General features: G+C 37.8%; 5 protein-coding genes across 5 annotated transcripts; 2 read left to right on the top strand and 3 right to left on the bottom strand.

Moving 5' to 3' along the window:
- Positions 1-228: 228 nt before the first annotated feature.
- Positions 229-3,363, top strand: C9374_013447 (uncharacterized protein; the record flags this gene model as incomplete). The annotated part of the gene is made up of 1 exon (XM_044689324.1): positions 229-3,363. The coding sequence occupies one exon, from the start codon at positions 229-231 to the stop codon at positions 3,361-3,363; it is 3,135 nt and encodes a 1,044-aa protein (XP_044553856.1).
- Positions 3,364-3,525: 162 nt separating this feature from the next.
- Positions 3,526-5,442, bottom strand: C9374_013446 (uncharacterized protein; the record flags this gene model as incomplete). The annotated part of the gene is made up of 2 exons (XM_044689323.1): positions 3,526-5,197; positions 5,321-5,442. 2 exons carry the CDS (start codon positions 5,440-5,442, stop codon positions 3,526-3,528), a joined length of 1,794 nt encoding a protein of 597 aa, XP_044553855.1.
- A 390-nt stretch (positions 5,443-5,832) lies between these two features.
- On the bottom strand, positions 5,833-9,017 carry C9374_013445 (uncharacterized protein; the record flags this gene model as incomplete). The annotated part of the gene is made up of 2 exons (XM_044689322.1): positions 5,833-8,510; positions 8,585-9,017. The coding sequence occupies 2 exons, from the start codon at positions 9,015-9,017 to the stop codon at positions 5,833-5,835; spliced, it is 3,111 nt and encodes a 1,036-aa protein (XP_044553854.1).
- A 350-nt stretch (positions 9,018-9,367) lies between these two features.
- Positions 9,368-10,636, top strand: C9374_013444 (uncharacterized protein; the record flags this gene model as incomplete). The annotated part of the gene is made up of 1 exon (XM_044689321.1): positions 9,368-10,636. One exon carries the CDS (start codon positions 9,368-9,370, stop codon positions 10,634-10,636), a length of 1,269 nt encoding a protein of 422 aa, XP_044553853.1.
- Positions 10,637-10,699: 63 nt separating this feature from the next.
- C9374_013443 (uncharacterized protein) lies at positions 10,700-14,066 on the bottom strand (the record flags this gene model as incomplete). The annotated part of the gene is made up of 5 exons (XM_044689320.1): positions 10,700-11,391; positions 11,475-11,570; positions 11,669-11,723; positions 11,823-11,899; positions 12,101-14,066. 5 exons carry the CDS (start codon positions 14,064-14,066, stop codon positions 10,700-10,702), a joined length of 2,886 nt encoding a protein of 961 aa, XP_044553852.1.
- Positions 14,067-14,148: the final 82 nt, after the last annotated feature.

Raw genomic sequence — 14,148 nt, 5'->3', positions numbered from 1 at the left:
GATTATAATCAAACAAGGAAGAATATCTGCACAAAAAATACATTGACAGTCTCTTCACAGGTCCACAAAGGTAAGAGTTGTTTGTTGTTGGAGTAACAGTGCGCTCTGAAACTCGGGTGTGTTGTTTGATGAATTTCAATAATTGACCTATTCACTCAACCCTTGAATTTCAATATCGCAAATGGTTAATAGATGATAACGAGGAGCCTTGTTTTCATAGCCATCATCATGATGAGCTTTGCTGTAATGATGATTTCCGCAACCACTCCAACCACACAATCATCATCAACATCTACCAATGGTTCTACTCCATCCACAAACACCATCGCTATTACATGCCCAACAGACAATGAAATGGTCTATAACTTTAAATCATCCACATTATTGGGAACTCAACCACATCTCCAAAACGTTGCTTCCATCAAGAAGGGTTCCGCTCAAGAAAACACATTGATGGGTCAAATGACATTTACCTGTGCTGGAACAACAACAACAAATGATAATAAGAAGAAGACCCTCGTTCTTGTTCAATTCCCTTCTGCTCAATTTTTGCAATTCCAAGGTATGAAGAAGTATGGAAATATGGACAAGAAGGACGTTGCTTTTTGGTTTGGTAAGAAGAACCACCATAAATTGACTTCTGGCACAAGTAGTACTTTGAAAAATGAAAAGCATGTTTCAAATGGATTTGGTAAACCAGAGGTTAGAAAGTACCGAGTTTTGAATAAGAGACAAAATTTGGCTACCGCTATGAACAAGTTCCCCACAGCTGTTGTCAGAAATTCGAACGGACAAATCACTCAAATGATTTTCCACAAGGAAGAACCAAAATGGGTTAAGAGTGTGAAAAAGGGTATTTTGAGAATGCTTACTACTGAAACTAACAAGGCTGCCAGAAATCAAACTGATGGTTTTGGTGGAAAGTACGCTCAAAAGTACAACAAGAAGGTCAAGAAGAATGACAAAGTTGCTATTTCTCAATCATTCTCTCACAAGGACTTTAAGAAGATTCCACTCCAAAAGAAGCACTTAAATTATGAAGGTTCTCACATTGTGACTGTTAACAAGAAGGGTTTGATTACTAAGGCTTTGTTCGGCACAAGAATTTCATTGGGTAAGAGAGAATTGGCTCCAATCTTCCAAACTTTCGAAAAGAAGTATGGCAAGAAGCAAAAGTTTACCAACAAATCTGGAAAGGAACAAATTCAAGCTCTCCATGTTGGTAAAGTTGTGTTGAAACATATCAAGAAGCAAAATAAGGTGAACGTACCAAAGATTGTTTCCACCTTCTTTGAAGTTAAAAATGGTTCTGTTGCCATCAAGCCTGCTTTTATTATTGAAAAGACATTTGGTATCACAAAGGCTGATAAGAAAGAAATTAGAAAGTTGGTCAAGAAGCAATTCAAGCCAGTCAAGCTTATCAAGATGTTGAAGTACATTGAGAAGAAGTACAAGCCAACTCCTGAAATGAACAAAAAGCTCACCAAGGTTGCTGAAATGGTCAGAAAGAATCCAATCAAGGCTGCCAAGATCTTGATTAAGAATTTGGAAAAGGGTGTTGAAAAGTTGAACAAGTTGCTTTCATCAGATGAGAAGGCCAAGTCTTTGATTCCATTCCTTGAAAGTATTCAAACTTTGATTGCCACTATTAACAGTACCAAGATTCAAGATAAGCTTGTTGAAGTCTCCAAGACTCATCCTGTCCTCACCAAGAATTATATTTATTCTTCTGTGTTCGTCAAGAACCCAACCAAGCAAGTTCACAACTTTGTCAAGTCCTTGGCTGACTCTGATGAAAACGCATTCCTTGCCTATGCTGATCTTGCTGACAGACTCAAAGACAAGTCACTCATTGATGAAATTGTTTCTGAAATTTTGAACAAGATGAAGAGCGCTTCCAGTGCTGACCAACTCGTCTCTGCTTGCCATGCTTTGAACAATGCTGGTCGTGGAGTTCCTCTTTCTATCATTAAGCATTTGATCCTTTCTGAATCCATCCCATCAACCATCAAGAGTTTGGTTGCTGACAATTTGAAGAAGAGAGGTAATGATACTCGAGTTGATGATTTGATTCACTTCCTTGTCAACCACAAGAAATTGGATGCCAACGTTATTGCTTCACTCATTTCTTGTCAAACTACTAGAGAAGGTCTCCATAAGAATGGTACTAGTGTTTGCCCCTTCACCAAGTTGTTGAAGCACACTAAGAATGATCTCATTAAGCAAGCCATTCACACCTACTTGTATACTGTTGGTAACAAGGAAGCTGCTGATGCCATGGAAATGTCCTTCCAAGAAGAAATTAATGCATTCACTACTCACTCACTTGCTCAATCTGCTCCAGAGTCACAACCTGCCTACGAAGAGCCACCAGCAACCTGGGAACCAGTAAGCGTTGACGCTGATGAAGAAACCAAAGCTAGAAATAGAGTCGAAGAAGTTGCATACAAGATCAAATCCATCTTTTCTGCAGCTAACTGGAATGGAGCTCAAGCTTCATGTGTTCCTGCTTCCAGAAGTGAGCAAATTTGTGTCTACAATACTGAAATGATGAATTTCATTAACAAACAAGGTGATTTGAGCAACATGGCCAAGGCCAAATACTACAGTTATGAAAACAAGTTCGGTACACAAGGAGTCAATTTGTACACTGGTATTCTTGTTTATGGTGGTGCTAACTTCCAATGTACTAAGGAATCTGCATTTGATGTTGTCTTCTTTGGTAGAGCTGCTGCAGAGGCAAACATTTTTGATTCGACTTATCCAGTTGCTAGTGCCTATGTTGAATTGAACAATAGATCTCCAAGCAGTATTAACAATCGAGTTTATGTGAAGATTTTCACCACTACTTTTGTTGACAAGCCATTCTTACCTTCATTCTCAACATGTAACAGTGAAACTAAGAATATTTTGACGAAGGCCATTCCATCTCTTTTCAAGACTAGTTACACAATGGCTATTGGTCCTGTTCCAATTACCTTCTCGATCGGTGCTGGTCTTACTTATGGCGTTGATTTCAAGTATGGATATTGTTTGAACTCATTCTCTGCCAGTACAAGTTTGGAACCAACTGTCACTATTGACATTACTGGTTCAGCAGATATTGGAATTCCATTGGCTAAGGCATCTATTCAATTGAGAGCATCATCAACCTCAAGAGGTATTCCAGAATTGTCATTTGAATCATGCAATTTGTGTGCTAGAATGAAATTCAACCAAGAGGCTGCTAGCTTCACTGCTCTCCTCCATGGTAAGGTAGCATTGTGGGAAAAGAGCTGGAATCTCTATCAATACAATTTGCCACAAACCTATTCCAAGACTTTGTACGAGCAATGTGTTTCAACAAAGTTGCAAAGTTGGTAATTTATTAAAATGAAAATGATTTTCAATAGTGATCTTATGGCATCCCAAAAGTACAATCAATGATCGATGCGATAAATCGATAACAAGAAGTCGTACTTAATTTTACATGCCTCGTTGTGAAATTCAGCAAGTGAAGTTCAGCAAAAGCAATTAGAAAAGTTTTTACAAGTTGTTGGGATCGTATTGTTGTGGGTCAGAATAGAAGTTTTCCTTACTCAAAGGGCTAATTGTTACTTGGCTAATGTCAAAATTTGGACCAAGAAACATTACAAATGGATTCTCATGACCCATAGAGTCAGGCACCGTATGAATGTTGAGAGAGGATCGAGCGACATCTGTGTACGAATTAACATTCATGTTGAGTTCAACATCTTTGGCACCAATAATATCGTGTAGTTGAGAAATGGCTTGGATGTCCTCAGGAATAATAGCCAATAATTGATTCTGTAGTTGGTCTGCTGGATTAGTACCAATCATTGTGTGAATTTGTTGTTCAATTTGTTGATCTCGTTTCATGAGTTCCTCATTAATCATTGGAAGAATATACTTGAATCTTTTCTCAGCAATTGTAAATCGTTCTGCCATGAGATTTAGAGCCCTTTGATCCTTTTTTAAATATTCATAATAATCAACTCCATTGTTTGCACGTTCTCCTCGTTGAATTTGCTTAATCAATGAGAGGTGAATACGAGCAGCATTTAGGATAGTTACAGAGACATGTGGTGGCATATACGAAAAGTAGGAAAGGGTTGTGAAATCAGAAATTCGATTAGCTGTTTCAATAACAATATCATCTGATTGTGCTTGTGATTTTGTTAATATTCCCAATCGAACACCATCAATCATGAGCAAGTACATGAGCTTGGTGACTTGTCGTATGGTGCTTGACGCTTCTGAACGACTTCTGTTGAACTGAGTTGGAATACCATAAATCAATTGCCAATGGCTCTGCATCATTTGTTCGTCCTCTGCAGAAGAAAATTGAGGAGGTGGAATCGTATTATTGGAACTTGATCCACACTGACCATCGCTAATATTCTGTGTAATGAACATGAAAAAATCGATCATTTTCTTGAAATGGAACACTTGTAATGTGAGTTTCTCAGTCGTGACCACATTTGCATGTAATTGGTCAGAATTTTTCATGTCCTCATTGAGCATATCCAATGCTTCTTCTTCTTCTAATATCAATTGGAGATACATGAATATCTTGCACAGATGAATAAAGTGTAAGTTATCTTTCAATCTTTGCTTGTTCTGTGTTACAAAAAATTGAACACTACCCAAATAATATCTAGATTGATTAAATTCTGCTTCTCCCATGCAAAAGGATGCCAAATACATGAACGTTCCTGCAATTGCAAAATTATCCAAAATATCAAACACTTGTGCCAAATATTTTCGAGAGGTATTAAAGGCAGTTCTTCCTTCAATCTTTCTTCCTAGTCGTTGATAGCAATTGGCTTGAATTGCGTACATGAGAGCAACTTCTTCTGGAGCATTGTTGTTACCGAGAGGATTTTTTGAAACAATGTCCATCATGACGGATCGTTGAAGAATTGGACATCCCAAACTGATGATATCAAAATACATGTCCACAATTTGAAAGTTAATGGGTTGTTCTTCTTGAACACTTGCCAGAGAATTCTCTCCTCCCGATGGTGCTATTTTTCCATTTACGGGTGAAGAAGAATCACTCGTAGTAGTAGTAGTCGTGGAAGGATAGGGTTGCATGGCAGTTTTAGGAGGTCCTCGTTTCATGGGTTCTGGATAACGGCATTCTTTCCCTTTGAGTTTGCATTGCATGCATCCAGGAAGTGCTCGATCACATTTTCTATTGAATTTTCGTAATAATGATGATATGGAAAGTAACAATGGTTTGGTTTTTCAATTCCGAACAGCAGTGAATCATCATCAAATGCATGAATCAAGATTTTACAACAACAAAAAACTATACCTATGTCCTTTACGGCAAACCAAACATGCTATAGGATGAAGCATAGATTCTTCCCCTCCTCCACTCACTCGATCCGAAAGTTCGGTTGGTGATTGAGAATGTGTAGAACTGGAAGAAGACATTTTTTGATGGTTCTGTTTGAGAGCGGAAGGACCATTGAGTTTGAAATTAAGATGTCACATACCATGTTGCAACTCCTGGCAAATGTACGCTCGAGTTAAAGCACTGCGTGTCCCTCTTAAATTTTGAAGCCTTCCAAGATCTTGATGCTCATTATTGGAAGGTAAGCACGCACAAATAGTTGATAAGTTAGACACGGATTCCAGTGCAACAAGTTAGTTTCAAACGGAACAATGTTATTGTGCATTGGAACATGTAAACAAGATCTCCTCAATTTCAAAATGGAAATTTATCTGGTACAACTCCATACAATTGGTGTTGGGTCCTTGCCCTGCATCCACATTGGTTCATTGAGGCAGCTTCAAAACTTTTTGTGCAAATTTCTACTGAACCTAATAGTTTCCAAAAAGAACGTCAATAAAGTTTCGACAGAAATGAGCAATCATGCAAAGCTCAATTCTTTCTTGCACAAAGAACATGTAAGAGAAGGCAAAAGATCCAACAAGCTTGTCAAAGAAAAAGCTGTCACTGGTGAAAACGTGTTGACTCGGAGAATCATTGATGGAGAACATAGTTGAAATGATGGCTGAAAGAATTACGCTTTGATAATCTGGGAGACCCATTCTATGTGAAGTATTGGGTTTAGGAGTATCTGAAATTTTGTTTTTCTCTAAAAAGTCATTCATAGACTTGTAAAGCTCTTTGTGATTTGGATTCGTGACTCTGTCTATGAGATAGAACATTCTTTGCTTCAAATTAAATTCCTTAAATAAAAATATAGTGAATAGAAAGCAAAATAGTCGTTCGAATAATTCATCCGCTACGGCACGATAAACACACTTATATAGAACTCCCGATTTGAAAAATGTCATAATAGACGTTTCTCCATTGGTCGTGTCACTTCTCTCTAAAAACAAAAATTTGAGGATGACTGTGAGCAAACCTAAAAGTAATCCCCAGGATGCAGAACGAAATACGTCGTCCAAAAATCTCACATCTTCCAAACTGAATAGTTTTTGAAGATAATTTCCTAATGCTTGCTTTTTGGTAATCGGTTCACTACGGTTAAAGAACTTGGCTTCTTTGAGGTAGTTTACAATATGAGTTCCATAATTGTAGTACTTTAAAGATCTAGTAAGTTGTACTCCAAAATATACAATAATGGTATAGAAAGCACAGACAAGTATAGGATTAATTGTAGATGCTTCTTTCTGTGAAATGGAGTATAGAAGGGAGCAAATCAATCCCCAAATTAAAGATATAACCATGGGATGAAATGAATTGGAATAATGCTCAAGATCCAGAATTTTCTGATTTTGAGTTGAAATTTGTTCCACCAATTCAGAGTTTTTCTTTCTCAATTCCTCCAGCTCTTCGACTTGCTTTTCTTCCTTAATACAGCTTTTAACAATTTTGGAGGTCAAACTTTCGTTTGGTTTGGGCTCAGTAAACGAATGTGCTTGTGAATACTCTACAGTTGATGTATGTAAAGGAGAAAACATTTCCTCATCATCATTGTCTACATGAGCTTCATCATGACCAAAGTAAGTTACATTTTGGGGTGAGAGTTTCTCCACATCTTCCAACGATGAAAAAGAAGATGAATTGTCATTGACCAAAGCAGGCTTACTTTGAGAAGACATATTAAGGTTATTTTCGGCCAATAAATTCGTGCTCGTCTCGCTACTTGATTGATGTGACGCTTCGTTCAATGGAGCAACAATATTAACACTTGTTTGACTTTCTGTTTCAATAGATGGCAGATTTTCGAGCAACATGTCTGGAATCTTTTCATCTTTTTCTTCAATCGAACTGTTTCCACTTAGAATAGTTGGGTGTGATGACGAAAGAATAATGTCAAAGTCGTCCTCTTCCTTATTATTTTGGTTACTATCCCCGTTCATGGTAGCAGTAGTGAGTTTGGATGAATCGGCTTCATTCTGTATTTTGGATGTTTCAACTGTTTCTGTCATTGGCTCAATTTCAGAAACCATATTGACTCCTACTTCATGATCTTCCCGTGGCTCGTTTTGGATGGGATCTACGTGTTCAGTGGCGCTAGAAATTGTTGGTTTCGTACTTGTTGCTACAACGGCATTAGCTGTATCTTCTTCTTCATCTAACAAGAAGAAATTACTACCCTCCTCTGTATCACCATTAGATGTGTTCAACTCTTGAGTAAGTGGGCTCTTATCAATGTTAGGTTGGGAGAGAGAGGTGAGTTCTTCGTTCCTTTCCGTCTTTACTTCCTGTTCTTTGTGATCTAAAGAAGAATCTTGATTTTGTACATTGTCAGCATTTTGTTCTATTGCTGGGCTTGTTGGTTGCTGATTGGTTGTCTGTTGAGCTGTGGCGTCGTTACTGGCTGTGGGCAAGTTTAACTCGAGAGAAGTGTTGCTATCCAATAACGACTCCTTTGTTAGCAACGACAGGTTTGTTCTTGGTTTTTCAGATGTTAATGGTTTTTCAGAGAATGAAATGTTATTCTGATCTTTTTCCGTGATAGTTTTGTTTCCATTATTTTCGCTAGTGCTCTTTGAAAATGACGAACTAAACGAACGTGGACTTTTAAAGCCGTTCGATTCGTCAAAGACTTCTTCATCATCGCTATCAGACGCCTCTTGTTCAGTCATGCTCACTTCGGTATCGTCAGTAATATCATTGGAAATAAAAGGGGTAGATATGCTGGTAGCAGTTGGGTTTTGCTGAGGTACGTCACTACTGGAACAAACTATGGTGTATCTTAAAACAAGATATGCAACAATTTCTTGATCTTGGGAGTTATCACCAAGTTTTAAAGAAAATAATCCAGTCTTTTTCTTGGACTTATTTGCTGTTATTATTGATGAGTCAACATTCGAAAGTGCACTTTGCGATATCTCCATCAATATTAGATTTCTCTCTACACCATTATATTGAATACATTCTGCTAAATTAAGTTCTTCCTCACAAATTCTCTTTTTTGATGCAAATAATTTGGAAGGAGGTGATGAAGCAAAGGCATCGTCTTGCAATTGGTCCAACGAAATTCGTAAAAACTTGTCTCTATATCCTGATGAAGAGGGGGCTGCTATTAATTATTGATATTGGAACAACATAATATTTTCGGAATTCTTGATCGGAGTGAGATCATCGAATACATACCCAAAGTGAGTCTAGTATAAAATTCGAAACTCTTCTCATCTCTCGTATAGAAAACATAATAATCGGGTTTGTTTTGATCGATACTCTTTTGATATCTACAAACTGGTAATTTTCCTCTTTTTCTAGAGTTTCTCTTCCATTCTAATTGTGCTGTGCGAGGAATTTTAGGTCCATCAGAAAATTGTTTGAAAAAAGAATTAATTGTTGTTGATTTCTTATTGCTCAGTGATGAATACGTTTGATTCGAGTAATACGTTGGCTTCTCGGGTAAAATTTCTAGAGCATTTACAATGAATTTAAAGTAATATTTATGTTTATCGGAAGGCACACCCAACACATTTCCCATTACATTTGTTGTGGAGGATGTATGAGCTGTTGATGCCGATGAGGAACTCATCTCACTCAGCCTGTGAGCACTGTGCCCTTTCTTCATGTGTAGCCGTTTTTTTCTGTTTTTTTATTTGGAAATGAAACCGAACGTTTCGGAAATGACGGGGAGGGGGATCGAGAGCCACCAGCGAAGCAATCAGCAAGTTACCTTCCATATTGGGCCTAACTATATTCGTCGATATAAGCCAAATAGTTCTCGGTATTTGAGGTCATGGATGTCGAGACTTTAATTATACACAATTATAGGGCGTTATGCTTGCATTGAGGAAAGTTTGACAAGTCACATTAGTTAGGCCCAAAATGGAAGGCAAAAGTCTGATTGCCTACGCTCTCGATCCCCCTCCCCGGGAAATGAGAAAATTAAAGACAAATTTCGAAGAAAAATAAACAGACATGGAGTTGGTGATTGCTACTGTCATGGAAAATGGCTTGCTAGTTTTCATGAACAATTGCTGCTCTGAATGTCATCATCATTCCGATCATTACCATCACTCATCGGAATATTATTATTTTAAATTATTAATGAAAGAAAAACGTGATGAGTTTATGAAACTATTGGATGATCTTGAGAATTTTGGTTCTTCATCAATGCTATTAACAAAAAGAAAACAAAATTCTTCATTAATTGTTGATCATCATGATGCGAGGATAGATAACTCTGATTTTTATGAATTATTTACGATAGAAATTAATGACACAAAATCTCATATTGACGATGAATTGATTAATTCAATGACAAGTATTTCTCTCGAAGATTACAAACCAAATGAACATGTCAGAAAGAATTCCATCTCTGTAGTCAATATGAAAATTACTTTAAAAAAAGAATGGACAGACGAGAAAGTTGGGATATTGGCTCGTGATATTTTGAAACCTGTCAAGGTATATGGAATTGACACTTTATCCATTAGAGATTTTGCAGAATTTAGAGAATCTTCTATCAAATTTCTCATTAATTTTCAGACGAACCACTTTCTGTCCAATCATACATTGTTCTTAGATTTTCAAAATTCCACTAGTTCATTGAAAAGTGTGAGGGGGTCCAAAAAATCCATTTATTTCTCACCAGAAAAATCCCTCAATGTCGTTTCATGTGGTGAAGCATCTCCTGTATCACCTTCGAGTACAGAAGTAAAGTCTTCGAGTGCTCAAACTAACTCCTCTAAGAGTTCTCATGGATATGTGGACATTTCGATAGATTGTTTGAACATTATTATTGAAATCAAACATATTCATTTAGGATATGTTTCTTTTTCTAGGCATGGATTTATCGGAATTGGGAATGAGTTGCTTTCTGAGCGAGTGAGCTTTCAGAAAAGAGAAAGCAAAGAACCCCTAGGAGATCTGTTAGATATCATTGATGAAACACCAGCAGATGTCATGTGGGAAGAGTGGTCAGTGGCTCGACTTGCAAGTGTGTATAATCAACAACGAAACACTTTTCCAACTGAATCATTTAAATTTTCAAAGCAGTCCACTCCTCAAACGTACTATTTCGAACCTATTGAAACCATTATTCGAGAAGCACAAGAGCAAGCGTTGAAATATCAACCTTCCAACAATGAGTTGAACAGAATTTTGTTAGTTAGCATTGGCCGAAGATTGTTCTATCAAGTTGTGACAAGGAAAACGGATTGGAATAAATTAATAGAAATTAAATGATAATTAGTAGCAGCTTAATTCGACCTATCCTCTTTTATTGGATGGCTTCAAATGAATGTAAATTTACTTCCAGCAACCCTTAGTCATATCATTGTAATAATAAATTGGCTGACCTGGGGCTGGCATGAAAATAACCTCAATTTGAGGATGAACCTCCAAGTCAAAAGCCATCGCCACATCACACTCAACATCCAAGTGATATTTACAAGACACAAGTGAGCCCTGAGTACTTGGATAAATTTGTTGTGGCAATGAATAATTAAAAACCTTATCGAGCTTTGTCTTCTTTGGAACACCTTCAAATACATTTCTATTAACTTCCTCTGTGTAGTTGTGAGTTTGACCTTTTGCATGCATGGTCACATCTCTCATCAACTTAATTTTCAGGTGGTCCACATCCTTTTTGGATTGATTATCCACAATGCATCGAATAGGAATGACTTCACCTGGTACAAAAACATTTTTCAAAATTTCAACATCCATGTAGAGCTTTCCAGAGCCTCCAAATAGAAAACTCTTTTCATTGTGGCATTTGATGGGTTGAGGAATAGTCCATGAACGTGGAACAATGACCAAATATCGAGTATCCTTAATATCCTTTGCATACACGTTATCTAAATTGGATTTAACCTTATACACAATAGCACCACGATAACTATTTCCAAAAGTTGTGCGATTGTCATTGAAATTACCTGGCAAATTATCGGGAAGCTGGAATTGAAAAGGAAAGGAATAAGTACCAGCCATCGCAGTGCCTTTTGAATCATCATTCACAGAGAGATTCATTTCATCACAAAATTATTAAAAGTTGAATTGCTCTAACCATCGTAATACAAACCTCCATTGAAATTAGCAAGGGATAATTGAGTCTTGAAAAATGTCTTTTCCTGATCATACTTGTCATAGACAATTTCAGTTTTAGTCGTGTTGGTCGCTACATATATGAATGATTAAAGAAGAAACATTGGGTCAAAACGGAATTGAAAAATTAATTGTTGAATTTGTCATTGATGTTTGTGAAATTGAACGTACCAGGATCATGTCGTGTTACCGTTCGAGAAATGACAAATTTTGTTCTTTCCATTCCCTTTTGTTGAAAGATATAACACCATCATTTAAATTGTAGTGATGATGACATTGGATGGCGTTCAGCATCCGAGCAATGTTTGTTGTTATCAAAACTCACCTTCCACTTGATCGTGAGATCTTTTGTAATAACATTCTCAGTCAGAACTAACTGACAATTTCCTGTTACGACCTCTCCTGCCACATAGTATGGTTTGTCCAATACCAGTTGAATGGCAAGGTTACACAAAATTTATTTCCAATTCTTGTTCTTGAGATTGTCAGAAGCCTTTTTCATGACAAGCTTCTTTGGTTGTTGGGGTGCAGAGGTTTTTTGGTTGTCATTCACTGATGGTTCTGAAGGCTTGGTGGTGGCCTTGCTGTTCTGTCTTGGTTTACTTGAAGCTGGTTTCTTCCTATTGATCTTGTTATTTTTCTTTGGCTTTGCTTCTGCTTTTGGGTTCTCTTGCGAGGTACTTGCTTGTGCTTCTTGATTGTCAGAGCTAGCTTGTTTTTCCTTCTTCTCCTTTCTTCTCTTTTCCTTTGATTTCTTTCTCTCTTCGTTTGCGGGATAGAACAGGCTTTTATCACCAAGTCCAAGTGCGTTACCAAATTCAGATCGTTCTCGTTGGGTATCGAAGAAAACATGGAAGTAATAGGGCTTGCAAGAGATATCTGCAAAATTAATATTTGGGTAAGTTTGCTTTAAGGTATTAAGCATAAGCTTTGGTGTGAACGAAACCTTTTGGGAGTGTTGATACTTTTTCTTTTTAGACTCTTGTTCAGTGTCGACTGCATCCGTCACATCGCTAAGGGATCGTTTCTTTGAATTTTGTTCATTGTCTTCTTCTGTCAACTCCTTCATTGTTTCTTCTTCATCTTCTACTTTTTCTTCTTCATCCATTTCAAATGGAGTTGAGAGAGTCACAGGTGGTATGTGAGTTGGCTCAATTCTTTTCAAAGCCTTTCTAGGTTCATCTGTATGTGTCACTCTAACAGCTATTGGATCATCATTCTCGTCGTGCATTTCATTGTCAGAGTCTGAATCGCTCGAATCCTCAAATGGTATATTCTTTGGTTCTGAGATTGGTGTTCTCTTGCCAGATACTGATGCAGGAGAGGCCTTCTTTGGAGTAGTTGGTGCATTGTTATTCTCGGGCTTAACATCTTCTTCCTCCTCGCTTTCAGAATCGCTTTCCGAGTCGTCGCTTGAGTCGGCAAAAGGTACCCGTTTTGGTTCAGATATTGGTGTGCGTTTGCCAGATTTTTCTACCGATTGAACAAGGGTTGGTTCAATTCTCTTCTTTGGTGTTTCCGTGAGAGCCTTTCTTGGTGTTTCTCCGTGTTCAACTCTAACAGCTATTGGTTCATCATCTTCGTCATGCATTTCATTGTCAGAGTCTGAATCACTTGAATCCTCAAATGGAATAGTCTTTTGTTCAGAAACTGGTGTTCTCTTTCCGGATACTGATGCAGGAGAGGCCTTCTTTGTCACAACCTTAGTACTTTCATTGTTTTCGTGGTTCTCATCTTCAGAATCGGACGATTCGTCATCATCGCTCGAATCAGCATATGGAACACGCTTTGGAGTACCGACAGGAGTACGTTTTGAAGGTGTTGAAGAACTTTTCTTGGCTGGAGTGGAAATGTTGGCAGCTTGGGTTTGTTCATTTTCTTCTTCGTCACTGCTTGATTCGGTTGTGGTTGGAAGAACAAGATTTGCGACATGAGAAGTCTTTGAAGGGGTTTGTTGTGGTTTGGAAGCAATCATGTTATTGGAACCAGCAGCTTTGGAAGGTGTTTTTGGTTCTTCTGTTTTGGCTGGGGCCACTGCTTCTTGAATGGTAGCCTTTCTTGGTGTCTCGGTATGTTGAACTCTTACAGCGATTGGATCATCTTCACTGGAATCATCTGAATCATCTGAATCACTTGAATCTCCAAAAGGTATGTTCTTTGGTTCTGAGATTGGTGTTCTCTTGCCAGACACTGATGCAGGAGAAGCCTTCTTTGGAGTGATTGAAGCATTATTGCTTGAAACCTCTACAGCAACATCATGTTCGTCAGCAGATGAATCAGAAGAATCGTCATCACTTGAATCATCAAAAGGAATGTTTTTTGGTGTTCCGATTGGGGTTCTTTGCTTTGCCTTCTTTTCAGATTTTGGTGTGCGAGCTTGAGTATTATTTTCCTCCGAGTTGCTCTTTGCAGGAGTCTTTTTGAGAGCAGACTTGGGAGTAGTTAATTGTTGAGTTTGAGAGTGCTTCATTGGTGTTTTTTGTTGATTTTCAGAAGATGTACCTTGTTCATCGGCTACTGTGGTCTTCTTGGGAGTGTTGGGTGTTGGCTTTTTTGGTGTGGATGACATGTTGAAGGAGGATGAGATTTTGAGAATTTTTTTTCAAAATTGCCCATTCTATTTTTTTGTGGAGTTTTAAATAGGCGCCAAA

The sequence above is a fragment of the Naegleria lovaniensis genome (genome assembly GCF_003324165.1).
Source record: "Naegleria lovaniensis strain ATCC 30569 chromosome Unknown tig006, whole genome shotgun sequence".
NCBI lineage: Eukaryota > Heterolobosea > Eutetramitea > Acrasida > Naegleriidae > Naegleria > Naegleria lovaniensis.
This window is presented reverse-complemented; position numbering and strand designations above follow the sequence as displayed.